A 19,939-nucleotide genomic window follows, 5' to 3' on the forward strand; every position below is an offset into this window, starting at 1 on the left:
TATATATTATTAAAACGTGAGGCGATTTCTTGTGACAGTTATATCTGAAGTTCTACCGGGCCGATTTTCACAATTTTTTTTTTAAACGAAAGTACTCGGTATGTAGATGAGCCATCAAAAGAGAAAATTCCAAAAAAATAATTATTTAAATAGATATTAGAAAATAGAAGCATAAAGTTTGCCGTATTGTTACATAGCGATGCGCGTTGCTTGCCGTGCACACACACACACATCTTTAGAACCCCCCCTACTCCTACGTCTGCTGCAGAACTGTCGTAGTGTCGTCGTCGCGCGTCGGCAGCGATGTATTATTTCATATTTGGCATTAACGCATTGTGCACTGTTACTGTTGTGTTATCGTCGTAGTGTCGTCGTCTGAATCGTCGTCGAAAAACCCAAACAAAAATATTACTATTATTTAATTATTATTTTATTTTATTGTTATTATTTAAAATGGAATATCAATTAATTCCAATACCAGGCGATGGAAATTGTTTATTTCGTTCCGTGTCACATTTAATATTCGGCACGCAAGAAGAACATCGAAGTATTCGATTAAGAGTGGTTAACTTGGTGGTAAATAATTGGGATGTGTACAAAGAATTTGTCATTGGTGATCTTTCGTATAGACTACCTATTTATAATTCTAATGATTACGAACAGTTGATGAGCCTAAATGGCGAGTATGCTGGTCACGTCGAACTTGAATGCATTAGTCGACTTTATTCAAATCATACATTTCGTGTGTATAGATCTAATGATCTTAATGAATTTGTAGATTATGGTTCTGGTGTTACAATGTGTAATTAATTTTTTTCTGGCAATGGTGACGCAGGACATTATAGTGTTTTAGTTTTTAGTAATAATATGAATATTCAAAATTAATTTATCCTACCTAAAGAAATAACTGCAAACACTAATAATAAGCGTAAAACACATTCTTTAACTGGTAGACGAGAAAGAAAAAAACATAAAGAAACCCGGAATCACAGTGTATTATTGTTTAAATTATTTTATAAATGCGCTTTATCACATAATATAGTTCACGTTACTCCCTATAATTTGGGTGATTTAACATTTAAATGCGAGCATTGTCATTCGTTGCACTTTGAGTGTGAAAAAACGACAAGAGGGCATTTCAGTTTATGTTGTGGTAATGGCAAAATATCTTTACCGGAGAGCCGTTTGCCTAATGAAATATTTGATTTGTTTGTTGGTGAAAATGATGAGTCCAAACATTTTAGAGAACATATACGTCAATATAACAGTGCGATGTCATTTGTCTCTTTTGGTTCTCACATAACATTACCATCGGGGTATGGGCCTTATTGTTTTAAAATACATGGTGATATATATCATCGTATTAGTTCCCTTTATCCTAGCTCAGGCCAAAATCCATCGTATGGTCAATTATATATTTTAGACTTTGCTGAAGCAAACAAAGTTAGATTAAACAAATCACAAAATATATTACTTAAAAGTTATATACTTGATAAATTACACAATGTATTATCTAACATAAATCCATATGCTAAATCGTACAAACAAATGCATGAACTAACGGTTCATGGTGGGAGTTCAACTACTATTAATATGATTATGCGATTTTATCATGAACCTAGAGAAGATATCCGTAGGTACAACGACCCAACAGTTTCTAAAATCGCAGCAGTATTTGAATCTTCAGATGGCGCACCTCCTTCACATAGACAAATATCAGTTTACCCAAAAAAAGGAGATATACAAAGAATTGATTACGACAGCATGCACTGTGACCCTATGACTTACGTTTTAATATGGCCGTACGGAGAACCAGGCTGGTATATAAATATGCAATATAATGGTAAACGTAAAACTGCCAAAAGATGCAACATTTCCATGCGTGAATATGTATGTTTTCGAATGGCAATAAAAGGTATACATAAAAGTATGATACATCTTTATATTTATTTATAATATACAATTATTCAAAGATATGTTTTTTCCCACCGTACCCCGGCAGCGACGGGTAATTCAGCTAGTATTATATTATATTATATCACGTGTAGGACTGCGGTGCTATCGCCATGCTGCATTTTAATATTATTATTGTATGTTTTAGCCAACGTTATGGCGCTATGACGTAGGTACATAATATTATAATATAGTTGTTGCAATTTTGCAAACAGTGTGACTACCTACCCCCGAGGTATCGCGACCATTATAAGCGACGAGCCATTTTGTTTCCGACGACAATATTCGATTCGTGATTTCTGAGCGAAACAACGATGACACAGTGAGAATTTTTTATGTGACGGTTCCAATAACAAATGAATCGATATGGCAATACGTTATTGGGCAGATGACTTGTGTGTGCGGTGTACACACATTTTTAAAATTATTTTGTTACTCAACAGTTCCGCGTATTTATTATGCTGCTGTTCAATTACAATAATATTATGTTCTGCAGCAGTCAGCACTCACCACATAGTATTTTGAATTCATTTATGTAATTGTATTTTTATTATTATATTATTTTTGTATATATTTTTCCTTTATTTTAGTCAATGATAAGATATAGGTATGAAAAAAATGACTGGTGCGTAGTATAATATGTGATAAATGAACCTCGCTAGGTTTGATCGCAGTAATACATTATATACCTTTTATATTATATTATTATAAAACGAAGAATATAATATAATGTACATGTTTTATAATGGATCAATAATAAACCATACCCTCTAAATATAATAAGTATAAATAAAAATGAATGAACAAATTGTTTACACTTATTTTACACTGCAGTATACAATATAATAATAATAATAATAATAATATGCTGAGATTATCAGATAAAGGCGTGTCTCGTGTTATTTGTGACGAACATCTTATAATTTCCTGTGCTACGGACATATGCGCATTTATATTAAATTGGTGTTCTTTATATTTCCGAAAAATCTCCGATAAGAAATCTGAAATTTACCATGTCAATTGCCAAGGATTTTGTTATAAAAATATATACGATTCAATTTTGATATCATGTATATTTTATCAGTGACCGACTTCGTTTGTGACTTTATATAATATAATATTACTAGTTCTATGATTATTAGGTTATATATAATAATATATAAATTAGATTTATTACAATAAAACGACGGTTTCATTCGAATGCCCCCTCCCCGCGCCACAAACAGGTATGTATGGTCGCTGCGGGTATTAAAAAATAAATGACGTTCCGCGGTTACGACATTTTCACGATGCTTCAATTTTTCGTTAAAAATCATTCCCGGACAGTCGTCGCGTTATCGACCTACCATAGGTAGTAAATCTAACAGATTCGAATCGCCTGCTCGTATCATAGACGTATACTACGCTTGTAATAATATGGTCTCTATAGTACCCACATAACATTATATCGTGTGTCAACTACCGACGGGAATTCGTAAATTTATTTTTTTTATTCGATGACGTAGGTATATGACCTAAGCGAGGCGCGAGCTTCGCGATAAACCGACATCGCGATACACGACGACGTCGTCTCTTATATTATATTATATAAAGTCATTCCGAACGCAATCAATAGACGTTTCACATGCATAATAATATAATAATGCGAGGTAGGTATAATATAATATTATGTACTTTGCAAAAGTCAAATTTTCAATTAGTTTTTTCGCATAACGTTCTCGCGCGAGCCCGCCCGGCGGTGCACATCGCTGTACTTACATATTATTATTATTATTTATTATTATACACAGGTACAGACATATTATACAGCATACACCTATAATATATATATACAGCACATGCAGTTGTTGGAAAACCGTTATTTTTTTTCCCACAGTGTATATATGATATATTTTGTCGATAAGATCTCGCGCAGAAAACGACTCTCGGAGAAATCGATTTTTCCCCCCCGATTGCCCACGGGTCGAGAAGACCGCATCCGCCGTACGTGTCGTACTATACTGCGTCACTGCTGCCGCCGCAGTTGCCACTGCTGCAGCAGGCGAGGACCGAAAACCACTTAACCGGATTAGCTATATTATTATTATTATAAAACATACGTATATTCCCGTTGGCCGGGTGTTCCGAAACCCAACAGCAACGCACGATGAGGACACACGGACGTCGTGTGTGCATTATCGTTATCAGTAATGTGGTTTTTTCCTATCGACCTTGGATGAAATATAAAAAATAAAAAATGTATTTTTTAAGAACACACACACGACGACGCACACTCACTCCTGAGAGCTGTTGGTTATTAATATTGAATACGGTTCACGGAGATAACAATACTGGATTGATCAGCGCGTGTGATCGTCACGGTTTTCGTCGCGTCTGCTGCGCGGGCCATCGCTCGCGCTGCCCGGCGATTCGTGCCCGTTTATATCTTCTACGGTCGTGGCTTATTCGACGGTGGCACAACAGCGGCGTTGCGAACTACTGTGACTTTCGAAGGTTTTTTTTATTACAGTTTAAAGACACGCGTTATTCAATGTTTAACATAATTAGTATTATTCGTCAGTGAAAACAGTAAAATCTAGATGTATTATAGATTCATAATAAACGAGGCAATCGTCCTCTCTCTTATATTTGAGGCTCCGCTGTAGAAAAACTGCCCTCACTGCGCCGCTTATGTCACACGCGTGTCATTTGTATAATAATATTAAATATTAGACAGGCCAGTGCGGAGGCAGCTAAAATAATATTATTATGTACTCTGATCTCCATGAATCATTTCCACTCTCTCGCAGTCTCGCCGCTTCCCTCTCGCCGCCGACCGACCACGGATGGACCGAAGATTCGATATTAATCCGTCCGTCCATGTGTAGGTACCTACGTCGTATTATCAGTTCGTATCCCTTTCTCTCGAAAAATAACAATAATACCACCACCGCAGACACGACTACGACGACGATGACGACGCGCGACGATAACGATCGCGGTTGCAGCATGAGAGGAGATCGCTCGCTCTTTACGCGCCACGGCGGCAACCGATTAAATCTATCATGGTAACCGAGGGGCGCTTTTTCAAACCCCCGTCCGCCCGCCGTCATCGGTTCGAATTATAACAAACTTACAAACGCCGCGCACACGTTACGTATAATAATAATATAATAACAATATTATACAGCGTGACGGCGGTGGGCCAGCCGCAGCTGGTTACCGCGGCGGCGGTAACACGTACCATGTACCTAGGTAGTAGGTACATAATATTATTATGGACACAGTGTCGGTGGGCGCGCCACATCGCGATTCAGGGCACACGAGCCCCGGCCGGCTGTATTATTATACACGTCGTCGTTGTCCCGAAACGCAATAAATACAAAACAATTTGCCGCGCGCACCACCCTGTATACGCATCACGTCAATCTACCCTCTCTCGGCAGAGCTATATATCGCTGCACCCGTATAGTACACACAGTACGCACGCCCACACATACACACACATGTGCTATATCTCTGCGTACTTAAATCCCTACCCGCCACCGCCGCCACCATATTATACTTGACGCTCGCTCGGTCGTGTGTGTGAGTGTGTGTATATAATTCCACGGCGTTATCTGCACGCCGTCCATCGTTATCAGCGCGCCCGGTAGAAACGACCGTCTAAAAACCTTTTGCCGACACACACACACACACACACACACACACACACAGGCCAACGCCGCGTTATCTCTCCCGACACACATGCACCGAGTGTACGTATAGTAGTACATAAAATATATACGGTGTGGGTGTGTGTGTGTGTGCATACAGCGTGTGCGCGTTCCTTATCAGTATCATGCCGGTAGGGTCTATCCGTCTAACCGTGACCGGTTGTACTATATACAACAACAAGCGGGCACACGCACACACACACACACACACACACACACAAAGATATACACACGAACACACACAAAGATACACACACACCGGACACCAGTCGTCGAGCGGAGATAGGAATATGTATAATGTGGTGCTGTGGTATATGGTTGTGAGGCGCGGGGCGGGCGCGGGAGAGTGCGCGCAAGGGGGCCGCCGAGAAAGATAACCGGGTACTTATCATTATACGCGCGGCCGGGGCGTAAAAACAATGCGCCGTATAATTTTTTTCTCCACATACCCCCACACACCCACCCACCGTCAACGATAGACGATAACGATCCCCAGTATCTCCGGACCTCGATAACATTAATGATAATAATAATAATGTATAATATTATGTACAAATATACAAATATAATATTTAATTTTATTATATGCACAACACAACGACTTTAAATTGTGTAGACAGCACAAAAACGATAACAATATTACATGGACAATATTTAATATTTATATTTTTAATATTTTATGGACAGTTTAGATTTTTACCACGAAAATATTTTCGCCCCGATACGTGGGTATGAACAAAAAATCGTGTTAAAACAGTCACCAGCTATATAATGTGCACGACATTACTTACTTAATTATAGCTGTAGGAATAGCCACCTATATTTTGTGGATAATTAATAACTAAAAAACGTTATAATATGCTAATATATAGCTAGATGCGTTGTATATTTTTTTTTAGCTATGACAATATTATTACAACAGTATATAATAATATTTTGTGAACTAGAACAATACACTTATTTTATTGTCGTTGCATTTTAAAACATCACAACGACTTTATCGTTTATAATGTTATATTAATCTGCGAATAAGCATATTAAAATAAATAAAAATATTAGATTTAATTATGAATTAAATTATTTATTATATAGAACACGATAATAATAAATAATTTTATAAGCCTTACATTTGCATACCTAAATTGTATATGATTGTTAACGATTATCTGAATTTAATGAATTGAATTATTAAATCATCTACATAAAACACATTACATCGAGTTTTATATTTATCGTAACAACAATTAATGGATAATGACTAGTTAAACATTTCAATTTCAAAATGAGTTAAGAAGTTTAACACTTTAATAACTATAATATAAAATCCCATTACGTATCTAGATAATTGTATTTCATTTTTATCAATGTACAATAATCGATATTTTATCATACATGTTTTATTTATATGCTTACCAATAGAGGCTTATAGCCAATAAAAATGTTTATTAAGTGTACACGATTAACCAACTTTATATTATATTTTAATTTCAATGAACAATATTCAATTTTTCTGAAATGAATTGATACATTAATAGGAAAATATCTTAAAAATAAAATAATTAACTGAAATGTTATGATGATTTTGAAAAAGATTAAGATTTCTTAGAAATCTAAGAAATTAAGAAATATTGAGACGTTTTAAAATATTAAATACACCTATAGCATATTATGATAATATTGCTAACTTTATTTTAACCATACTTGCAATTTAAAAAACACCCACCTATCATGTTGAATATATATAAACTTGTACAAAAATAATTGTGATTTGTGATTCAGTATCAAATCTCAATTCAAATATTTGGAAACAATAAATTATACCTCTAATAAAAACATCAACATATTAATTGCTTTTATCTGGTAAACGCCACTAGACGCTCGACAGTCACTGTATGCATTATGCTGACTGTTGATATATTTATGATCCACTTTGTACATAATAGTTCATTTTATTTGAATGTATTTTTAAATTGTCATGATTGTGTGGACAGACAAATATTATATTACAGATGTGATTATAGACTTGATTTTATTCGATAGTACCGGTGAGCTAAGTATGGGTACAATTTTCTGATATAGGAACTAAAGTAAAATTACATTAATTGCATTGGTAGTTCCTTATCATTAAATATGTATCATCAATATCATTGATACAAATTTACAATTTTGGTAAAATCTAGGGTAAACTAAGTATTTTGATGAAGAATTAATTACTAAACCATTAACAATAATGTATTTAACAGAGTATTTAGAAATACTCAAGTTGGTCACGATGTGTCTTAATATTTATAACTATTTAATGGTGACTGTGCGAGGGTTACTCTTTTAGTACAACCCCAAACCTTATTTTGTTATCAAAAAATGACAAAACTCCAAACTCTTCCTTAACTTAAAAATCAAGCTAAGCTTCTAATGTACATTATTGTGTCATTGTAGAAAATAAATTGTATACCTACCTAAATGTAAAAAATTGCAAGACTTTAAAACTTTAATTCAAAGATTTTTATAGGACACACCAAAATTATAGTTTTTGTAATATACACCTAAGTATAATTTAATTTTCTGAATTATTATAATTTTTCCAACTACAGCAAAATAACTAATTTTTTGTTGCAAATAAAACTGTGATGTAACTACATAACATTATATATATTATAAGTTATAACTAACAAAGTAACAAACATAATAATATGTAAGATATTTTCTTCGCTTATAAAATATTGCAATATCATGTACCTACCTAACTACTAGCACATGCGGAATACCTAGTGAAAATGCTTTTAATGGTACTAATTAGATAACGTTGAATAAATTATTTAGTATTTTGATATTTTATGATGCAGATAAGGTAACGGTTAAACGACATTCGTTATTCTACACAATGACAAACTCTGGCATTATGAAATCTAATGGATATGTAAAGTGTTTATGAACACGTCAAAAATAAACAGTTTTATTGAATATCCTTGTTAAAATAAAATATGACATGAACTATACATAGTAACTTTTAACACATATTATGTTTTTTTATATGCTATACATTTTTACTTCGCTATTTTCTTTGAACATTTATATTTAAAAAAAAAACTATTATTCAAATCATGTATTTACAATTTTACATTACATTATAATATGATTTATTATAATATCGATGATGAAAATTGGCTAAACATAACTCTCTGCCGGGTAGAAATATTATATTTCGTGTCTTTGACGGCACGAGTATTTTTTCAAAATTATTGCATTAGGTGTAAGTCGATAACAAATTTACCCTAAACAAAAATGTATCAAGGTTTCAAACATTATAGGTAGGCGGCACTAGGCGAGCAAAATAATAAAATTATCGTGAATTAATGGAGAGACAAAACAATAATAATATGCCCCACTACTAAAATTATGCGGCGGTAATGTGAGTGTCACGTTTGCAATGCAAATTACAGCACTGCGCAGGTTTCTGGTGTTAATAAACTGTTAAAAAAATGTAAAAAGTCATAAAAAAAATATCAAGATGATATCGTCAACAAGAAGTACAAAGAAACAATGATCAAGGAATATATAACGACTAACATAATGATATACTTCAAATTTATAATGATTTGATTATTTCAATTTCCTTAAATATTTTCCATTATTGTACTCCTAAAATATATTTTAAAGAAACTAAGTTTTTCCACCGCAAAATAGGTAATCCTTTATTATAAACGCTTAATTACTAAATTGCATTTATTTACTCGTAATTAAACTAAAATAATTTTATAGCTATGCTATAGTCTATGCTACTTATTAAATATACTTAAACAAATACTATGAGATACAATATCTATTTATATACGAACGTTAATGTTTAGACGCTGGTAATTTTTCATTTGGGAATAAATTAAGTGCCTACATATTTTTTTACGTAATTATAATTAATCATTATTCGTAAAACCGTTTGAAAAAGAAATAATTACAAAAACGTTTAAGCAGAATAAAAATATGTAGATACCTAAACCTACCGGCATCTAAGTTTCAAGCTATATTATATTCACCCAGCGATAAATATGTGGATATTGTGGGTAATAGATTAAAATAAAACAACAATTTATAACTATATACTCATCAATACAACACGTATATAGGTACTGCGTACATTTATAAAGCATACTGATTTATGTATTGATAATTAGTATATTATTATACTTCATCTATATATTATTTTCTCATTGTATTCGATATTTTATCCCCTCCGCAAACAATAATTCGTACATACTCGCCACTTATATTATTTAAATAAATGTCTATATTATAATATTTCAGTTCATTGTCCAACAGAATATAATAATATTGATCATAAACTAGGCACATATAAAAAATAATATAATCATGTAGGTCATAGGACATACACGCTCCAATGATATCTCATATCTGATAAATTGTTGACATATAGTATACATCCAAATCAGTAATCACGTAAAAGTCAAACCAGTATAAAAACAGAATTACGGTTTGTACACAGGTACCTATATAATAATATGTTGAACACTTATCATACGTATTAGTTACTAATAAGTAATAAGTAATATTAATTCACTACATTATAATAGGCACACGGCACATATACAGCTAAATACATTTTACAAATAACTACATGCATTATATTGTACACCTACACGTATACCTACTCTGCATATATTAGATTATTAAGTTGACACCTATACTTTTGGGGAACCCTGTGGCGAGGCATAGAAATAATAGTTTATTTGCTGCATTTTGCAGTTGAGTAGAAAATAATAATTCTCTGCAGAGTCCAAAACCTCTTTCCACTGTTTACCCAGAGGCTGCAGTGTACAATCAAAAATTTAAGCTAATAACTATAACAGTAGTAGGTATTCTAATTTTATTATACGTATTATATTAATTAATAAATGGTTATTGGGCAGTTTTAATGTGAGCATGGCCTATATGGCTCTACAAGAAGGAGCCTGCTACGTAATCATTATACATATCCGAATATATTTCCGTTTTTTAAATAATTTTGACATTTGGAGTTGGCTTTATGTAGCTTTAGAAAATACTGATGATAGGCACATATACGAAAACTTAATAGTTTTTAATGTGCAGTATACTGATACTGTTAATATGATTAAAAACACCAAAATTACTACTTAAAATCGATTTCCTATTTCTGATAACAAGTTTTAATTAATTTGATAGTCAAAGATAATTATGCATTAAAACGATAATTTATAGTACACACTACACATGCACGCTGATATATGAAACAAATCACAATTTTCTAAGAATAATGAATACAAACAATATACTATATGATTAACTACAAATAGAAAAATCGTTTGATGTTTTATTGGCAATTAACTAAGAAACTAACGTGGTAAATAAGATTATAATTCATCAGTATAGTGACATCATATCGGAGTATAGACAACCGGCAAAGAGCAAACAAGATAATCTTGACTCCAAGTGTTTTAAAAAAGTTAATTTAGACAAAATTATTGTAGTTAACAAAAATCATAGGTTGTCAGAGTTGTTACGTAATCTAGCATTTAAAATTTATTATTTATAAGACAATTATTTATAATGAATATTGAATATATAAGAGAAAACCGTAGACAAAAATATTATACTTTAATACTTTATCTTTTCATTTAAATACGAAATTAATTGTTTTTGATCTAGTGTACTGCAGTCAAATTTAAACCAATTACAAAGATAAATTATTAAGAAGTTTAATGGTATTTTATTTTAATCGTTTTTATCGTTATAATTATTCTTGTCAATATCATACTCTATGAAGTGTATACTACAAAATATCATTTGAAACCTATTTAGTGGTTATAAATAATATACTATATATTTACTTTTAAAGTAAAATGATTTTTTTTTTTTTAATTCCAACATTTTCAGGTGGCATAACATCATAATTGTTGTGTACTTTAAACCTACACTTGACCCGGTAATGGTTGTGTCAACACACAATTTGCCATAAGCGCATTAAAATGATTCTATAAATTATAACACACCAAAAATCGTTACCTAGTGAAAAAAAAAAAATAATAATTATAATAAACAAATCCAGCGTAAACTATATTATTAAGTCCGAACATAATTTTATAGCAAGGGGAAGACGGGGCGAGGAAAATGCGATTTAAATACGAAAGGCGACACGTACGTGTCACGGCAGTAACAATAGAATTAAATCCCCAATATACGCACAACTTTGGTAAAAAAAAAAATAATAATAATAGTGTAAATGTGTAAGCATGCATAGATAAAATAATATTATTTTTGGTATAGGTCCAACTGGTAACGAGAAATGGTGAAATCCCATTATTATTTGTATATATTTTATGTTTGAAATACATTATTATTTATTATATATTCATGTATATATATATGAAGAAAAAAATACGACGGCGTTATCATTGACAATTTGCAACGAATGAAAAATCGTATTTCCATTCACCGACTACGGAGTGAACGAAATCTGGGAGGAATAGAATTATGAACGTCAGCTAAAAAAAATTGAATGAGGAGTTTTTTTTATCTGAAGTTGAACAAAAATTAAATATATGGCGCAATAAAATGTTGATTGAAATATATTATTTTGACACCATAAAATATGTTACGTAATAGATAATAATCATTAATGTCTTATCAATTATATTGCCTTTAACAGAAAATTAACTAGATAAAAGTAGGTATACTAAAATGGCACCAGTTTTGTCAAGTACTTGAGCAAAAGAATTATTCAAATACTTTTTAAATACTCAAATACGTAAATATTTTAATTACATTCGCAAAATTATTAGAATTTAAAATCAAATACCTAATAATTTTCAAACTTTTTTATTTCTTTTTATATACTTAGGTACCTACTCTATAGTCTATATTATTATTCAATCATATTAATAATAAAAAAAATGACTTATTGACATTTGTATAAATCATACCATATAATATAATATATTGTAAGGAGCCTGAACCCAGGTGTGAAACGTGCCTCACCGAACTCACCGTCAAACATACATATAAACATATATTCTAAGAATGCCCCAACTATACCAGAACACCAGAACGAAATCAAACTTAAACACAATCTCACTCAAAGAAGCATTCAACTACGGAGAAGAAAAAAGAATATTAGACTTCATCAAAATAGACGATCTTACATCGAACATTTAAAACAATGGATCAACAATTATTCACACAAACACAATCAAACATATCAACAAAAAAAAAATGTAACCTAATTTTGTAAATCATTGTAGGCTAATAAATTATGTATTTGAAGCATTAAACAAATAGATGGATACAGATAGATCAGAGTCTCTTTCTAAAGATAGCTTAAGTTATATTAACAAGACCGTATAGCCAGAAAAATATTCAGGGGGGTTTTGAGTATAAATATGTTATATCATATAGTAAAATAAGAAAATATAAAAATATAATTTAAATTAAATTAATCTTATTTCAAAAAAAAATTCTGGGGGGGGGGGGGAATTCTGAAACACCCCCTCCCCCGGATACGGCCTTGTATATTAGTCTAAATATTTTTAAAATATCATTAAGTATAGAAAATGATAATGATCTACCATAATATTTTTTTTTGTAATAACAAAATAACTAAAACCGTTTTAGGATAAATCGTTATTTTACGATTATTTTACCTATACAGTTTCATAAAAATTTTAACATAATATCTGCAGAAACAAAAAACGCTTACATTAAAATTACTTCACGACGTAAATAATCGAAAAACTTAGAATGAAATATCGTTACAAGCATTCTCATTTACATTACATTATTAATAAGTATTTGGTCCGTAATCTGCACTAAGTGACGACATGTATAATGACAGAACTAAATGTATAAGTGTCATTTATTTACTATTTATAAGACGTTCGGAAACGGCAACGATGTTCCTGGGTGCCTTAATTATTATTTTGAGTATTTCGGAAGAGATGTAGTCAACGAGTAAATGGTATAATAAGGAGGTGGTTATAATATGATAAATCGATAAAGATAAAAAATAAAATAAGACTTTGGTTTATATACGTATATAAAGGTTTCGTAAACAAGGAACGCCTAATGGTCACGTTGTGTCTTGCTCATCGCCGTCCATCCGTGACCCTAGAAAATAAAAAGATAAGAGAATTTTTTTCACCGACTCTTTTTATCAGTGAGAATCGATGACGTAATTATACAAATATTTGAATACGTACAATCGTGTATTACCTGTTGTCGTTTTTTCCCCTCATCATCATCGGTCTAAACCTATATACTAATATGATAGCCGATAGGTATATAAAACATGTCGGAGCAATCAAAAACACTAGAGGAGGTCAACATCACACTAATGGTATATTAGTCGCGTATTCAGATAGGCTTTAATAAAAATGACAGTCTTTTTTTTTGTTATTTATATCGATGTACTAAAAATTATATATTATTAAACAAGACGAAATAAAATATATTATATAAGTACCTATCTGATATTTTATTTTATTTTTATAATATATACCTAGGTACATTAAAATTAGTATGTTTTAGGTAATTTAGGTAAATATTATATGTAACGATTTCCAATTAAAGTAAAAATAAACATAAAGATATGCCTACTGTTTGCATTATAATTTATAAGTCCAGGACATGCTTTATAAATGTCGATAAATATATTAACTTCCCAAAAAATATTGTTATAATTAGATTGTTATCTAAGAACACATTTTATAAATAAGTTGATATAAATTAAAATATGATTTCGATAAACATGTAAGTATGTAACTACAGTAACAGTTGTGAGATAGGGTCAATTCAGAATAACTATGATGTTTTTAGGCAATGTCGGCAAAGGTCCTTTTACTTGTATCTCTTGATTCTAAGAATTGTTGATTACAATGATCGTTCATTATTATAATTTTATATAATTATTATCTAATTATAAATCACTTGATCCCTGACAGCATATAACTTATTTTATTATCACCAAATCGTATTAAGTGAAAATATATAGTATCTACTTTTTAATGTTCTATTCAGGACGGTCGTACAAGAACAAAACACTTTATGTACATTAACATTATCTATACAAATGATTTAAGAGACACTTATCCATAACGACGATGTTTTTACTTTATTATCAATTATTTTTCACGCTGATTTCTTATCGTATAATATATATTATAATATGTACAACTTGAACAAATTTCACAGCAAATATATTATTTATTTTGAACTTAAAAATTATATTGTAGGTACTCAAATCATTAAGAGATTTCAATATCTACAACATTTTATCGTTTTCCAAATTGATCATATTGTGTAACATGCCTATACTTGCTTAAATCTAATGTACCTATTACTTTTTTTAATTTAATATTTTCAAACATATTTAAAAATGTTTTAACTTCAAGATTAGAAAAATAGATTATATTTTTCACTTTTCATTCATTTTTCTTTCAAACAATTTTTTTTAATACCTATTTATAGTAATTTAAATAAATATGCAAATTAAAATAACAATATTTAATTCGATATTGACGATATTAGAATAAAATTTAAATGGATACATTGTTGTAATTTTACCATAATAAAACAAATTTTTTTTAAAAAACCAGGTAAGTGGACGTCGCTCTGTTGTACAGTAAGTTGCAAGTGGGTCACTGTTATGGACGGTGTTAAATTTTAATTCAATGGTATAAAATCATTGAACACGAAAAATGATTCTGAGCTAAGACGGTATATTAGTCTATAATACTACTTAGTCATTTCGTATACTTGATGATAGTACTGTGATTAAAGTAATTTATTTTACTAGTAAGCATTAGTACTAAGCAGTAGATTAAATTTATTTTTGCCAAAAAAATACATTTGAAAATTCATTGTGAGTCATTGTGTGTATAAAACATAACAATATTGAATATACTATAAAGTTTCAAGTATGCACGAATAATATTTTAATTTACAACAAAATAAAATAAATTATTTTTCTTGGTTATTTAATATATAATTTCGTCCAATATTAAATGTGTCTACAGTTTTTCGGTTTTTAATTACAACAATATAAGAAAAACGCTATATGAAAAATTGAGTGAATATCCAACGCTGTAACTTCAAAAACTCATAAAAATTTATGACTTTTCGGTTTGTTTTTCCTGTCACTTTGGAAAACTATTAAGAATTTTTTACTTCTGACCTCTCGAAGTATCAAACAGTACTTTCCTACCAGAAAAGATGCTGTTGAAGAAAATCGAAGCACTTTGCTGTCCCAAAATATGATAACAGACACAAAAATATGTATGAAAAAACACACATTGAAAAATCAATACATTGATCGCTCCGATCAGAATCTAAAATAGGAGATAGCATATCGTGACAATTGAACCCTATGTATTAATAGGTTTATTTCAAATTCATCGACTAACAATGTAAAAAGAATAACAAGGTTTAACAGCTCAAAAATCTCAAAGACGTTTGTACTTTGTATACAATATGTATAGGATATGTCTATATTCTACATAGACACATATACGATATGCCAATTTTATTTATTTATTATATAAATCTATATGACTAGGTATAGATTATAGACAATATTAGATATACAGCTATATTGTCACGGTTTAAATAATAAATTGAAAAACTTAAGTATTCAAGATTATAATATTAGGTATATTGTGCTATAATTATAGACATATGAATATAAAGCAATTAATATAATAATATACTTTATCTGTTATTTTTATTTGTACGCATCTTTAGAGTTTAGACTATTGTTATGATGGAAGACATTTTTTAGTGTAGGTAATATTATTTAACTAATTAATTAAAAAAAAAAATAAAACGTACTTATATTAAAAACGGTATCAGAAAAAAATTTAAATTATATAATTTGTATCTTTTGAAGGGCCATCATCGCCCTCGCCACCTCCCTCTCACACACGATGAAAAGCAATTGTATCTGATTAGGTATTTATTTATTTATAATTAATTGTATTATATATTAAATAATTTACAATATAAATTACAAAAATCTACAGTTTCAATCACTCGATTCTGAATAAATTAAACAAACATCCATAGGTATTGCCTATTAAATTTGCCTATAATCATTATGTTAATTATAGTATAATGTATACAACAAAACAATTCGAAAGAGTTACTTTTCTTCAGAAAATATTTTGTTTAAAAATTTCAAAAAGTGTAACATGTCTATCATCGGTCAACGTTGTTTTATTTAAGTCCCTTTATTTACTAATAAATATTTTAACATAATGACTAAGTACGTTTTAACACTAGGTAAGGATTTCATTCCCGTGTAATACGTATTACACGACTCACGAGAAAACACGTGTGAAAATATCTGCGAAATTCTTTACCATATTAGGTATAGTCATATAAGTGACTATTATTTTTTTTCTTTACAATTTACGACGATGCGATAGTAAGACACATCAATCATTTTTACATTTTGCTATTTTTTTATGAACAACAAAAACAAGTAATAATTTATAAGAAATCCAATAAAAAATAATTAAAATATATACTTATAATCAATATTAGGAACTTATTGTTTAATAGCTAACAGACTAATTTATTTAAATATTAACGTTAAAACCTAAAAAAAAAAAACATCGTGTAGATAAGAACACATCATTGAACATTTGTTGTTTGTCGAACATTATCTTCACATAAAAACCATCATGCGTCTATATTAGACGAATTATTAACTTTTACCGCCGTCCTTAATAACGTTAAGTCAAACAACCATTTGGTGTTTATAATATAATAGTACAATTATTTATTAGTATTTATTATTATTTTTATTTTTGTTAGAATGGGGCGGGGTGAGATTTATCCACAGAGATTATAATTAAAAGAGGGTGTATGGAAAGATAACGAAAAAACTACAACCCAGAGATGACTATCGTTCGGTAACATTGAGAGATTTAGAGATGAAAACGCGGGCCTGGGTCGAGTTATCCAATAATGTTATCAGCAGGATAATGTGAATGCGCCGGGTCCCATCAGCTCTCGGCTAATCTGAACGACTCATCTGGGGAGTCCAACCGAGATGATAGAGCACGAACTATCAAACATCATCAAGGGCAAACCTATATAACCAGTCTACCCAAGTATATATATATACAAATATATATGGACATATACATACACGTGCATATAAAATGCGTGTGTGTGTTATTATCGCAACTATGAGATAGGTCACAGGACCCAATGTGTGACAAACAACATTTTCTTTTTTTCCATTTATAACAATATGCAGTACAAAATATATCATATCGTAAAATCCGTTTTTGTTTTATTCACAAACAAAAAATAAAAGATAATAACAACAATATTTATTATTTATGTATCTGTTTAAACTTTCAAATTTCGATAAATAATCTTAAATATATATTTTAAAAACAATTTAAGACACTTTTGTTAAATACAAGTATATATAACTGACAACTGTTATTGATTGACTTTTACTTAAAACAGAAATAAGAGCATAACATAATACATTTTCAATAATAGACGGCATTGTTTAAAAAATATTGTAAGCAATATATAATATATATATAAGACTTCGTAATACTTCGTATACAACCTATTTGAGGGATGTGAATTTAAAATTGTTTTACATGTATGTCACTCAAAAATTATTTTATATAACATGACATCCAACATTATACATTTTTACACAAATTCCAAATTTTTAAAATGAGCAAATATAATTTTCCAATGAATTCATTATGTGTACTTGAAAATGCACAAAACAAAATCAGTGATCATAATCTATGATATGGAGAGGTGGTTTTATGTCATAAAATAAACACGTATAATTTGAATTTATTTAATATATTTGTTTGATTTTTCGCATAATTATTTAAAAAAAAATCTAATTCAATAATTTAATATATCCTACCTGATTAAAATACAAGGCATATAATATTTCGTTCTTTTATAATTTAAATCACCTCAAAAATTAAACCTATTTCTGAATTACTAATACAATTAAAAAATCTTTCTTAATTCAGCATTTGGAATAAAATATTATGTACACTTGCAAGTACAAAATGTATATATATATACATGGCAATCCTAAAAGTTAAAAGTAACTTGTCGTGTATACTTATTCATATGGGGTCATGGGGATGATATTCCTAGAGTACAGATAGGGATAAACTCAGACAAATCTCTATTGGAAATAACAATTTAAATTGGCATTAGGATATTTCGGTAATAATTGTTTTTCTACAACTATTAGTAGTTGACTAATAATATTTATTTTGATATCGATAAATAATAATGTATTCGTTGACATTCGTACAACGTCATTTCTATATTGGACTCGAGAGACGGATAATCGCTAATTGTAGATTTGAAAAAAAACGCCACGATACCAAAGTCGGCGATTATCGTACGCGACACTCGACGTCCACGTGTTCAGCGGACCACTCGATAACTCTTGATAGATATCTCAGCGTATTTTTTTTCGTTATACTCTCTTATTCTTGGGTTTTATTATTAATTTTATCAGAACCAAATCCTCTCTACACTGCACGTCCCGCACCACCCGACAACCCTTCCCCTCACCACCACGTCGGAACGCGAATAATTATTATTGTCGCGATAATATTATTAACTATTGTTATAAACGAAAATAATTATACAAATAAAGATAACGACAATGATAATAATCGCCTATCGCCTATCGATGAGTAAAATAATTGAGAGTATAAATGCGAGAGAGACGCATCTCAAGTATTCTTATTATTCTTATTATTATTATTATGGGAATATATTATTAGAATTTACTTATTATAACTGTAATACTATTATTATCATGTCTTACGTTTCAGCGGTTTCGGGTTGCTCTGTTTCCTCCTGGACATTACGGCTGTTTTCCTCTGACTAACCGTCGGCGATGAGCATCTCATGCGCGACTACCAGTCGTTATCAATTAACGGCAGCGGCGGTGGTGATGGCAGTTGTTGTAGCAGTGACAGGACAACTACGATAAACGACGCGTTTTTCAATATTTAATCTTCGCGCTCACCAGCCCCAGGCAGAAAGATAAAGCAATACGACCGATTTCACAGCGCCGACTGAACGGTGTCGAACATTTAATTTTAAATACTATAATAATACCTAATATGTAGCATTACATAATATTATAATGCGGTGGGCGCAGGGCTCAAGACGTGTGCGAATTGTTCGAAGTAAAACAAAAAATACCAACGACGACGAACGGTAGTCGGTACGTCTCTAGTGACTTTTCACGG

General features: G+C 30.6%; 1 protein-coding gene across 1 annotated transcript; it reads left to right on the forward strand.

Annotated features, from left to right (window-relative positions):
* Positions 1–453: 453 nt before the first annotated feature.
* On the forward strand, positions 454–2,012 carry LOC111033486. Its single transcript, XM_022314240.1, has 3 exons — positions 454–802; positions 890–1,890; positions 1,974–2,012. Exons 1-3 carry the CDS (start codon positions 454–456, stop codon positions 2,010–2,012), a joined length of 1,389 nt encoding a protein of 462 aa, XP_022169932.1.
* The last annotated feature ends 17,927 nt before the right edge of the window (positions 2,013–19,939 follow it).

Source organism: Myzus persicae, unplaced genomic scaffold (assembly GCF_001856785.1).
Source record: "Myzus persicae strain clone G006 unplaced genomic scaffold, MPER_G0061.0, whole genome shotgun sequence".
NCBI classification, from domain to species: Eukaryota; Metazoa; Arthropoda; class Insecta; order Hemiptera; family Aphididae; genus Myzus; species Myzus persicae.

What these genes read in the sequence shown, in the direction of transcription:
- LOC111033486 (XM_022314240.1), top strand. Translation starts at nt 454, where the DNA reads ATGGAATATCAATTAATTCCAATACCAGGCGATGGAAATTGTTTATTT. An exon ending in TGGTTCTGGTGTTACAATGT is followed by an intron (nt 803 to 889) that starts GTAATTAATTTT and finishes AAAATTAATTTA; the next exon opens with TCCTACCTAAAGAAATAACT. An exon ending in ACATTTCCATGCGTGAATAT is followed by an intron (nt 1,891 to 1,973) that starts GTATGTTTTCGA and finishes AATTATTCAAAG; the next exon opens with ATATGTTTTTTCCCACCGTA.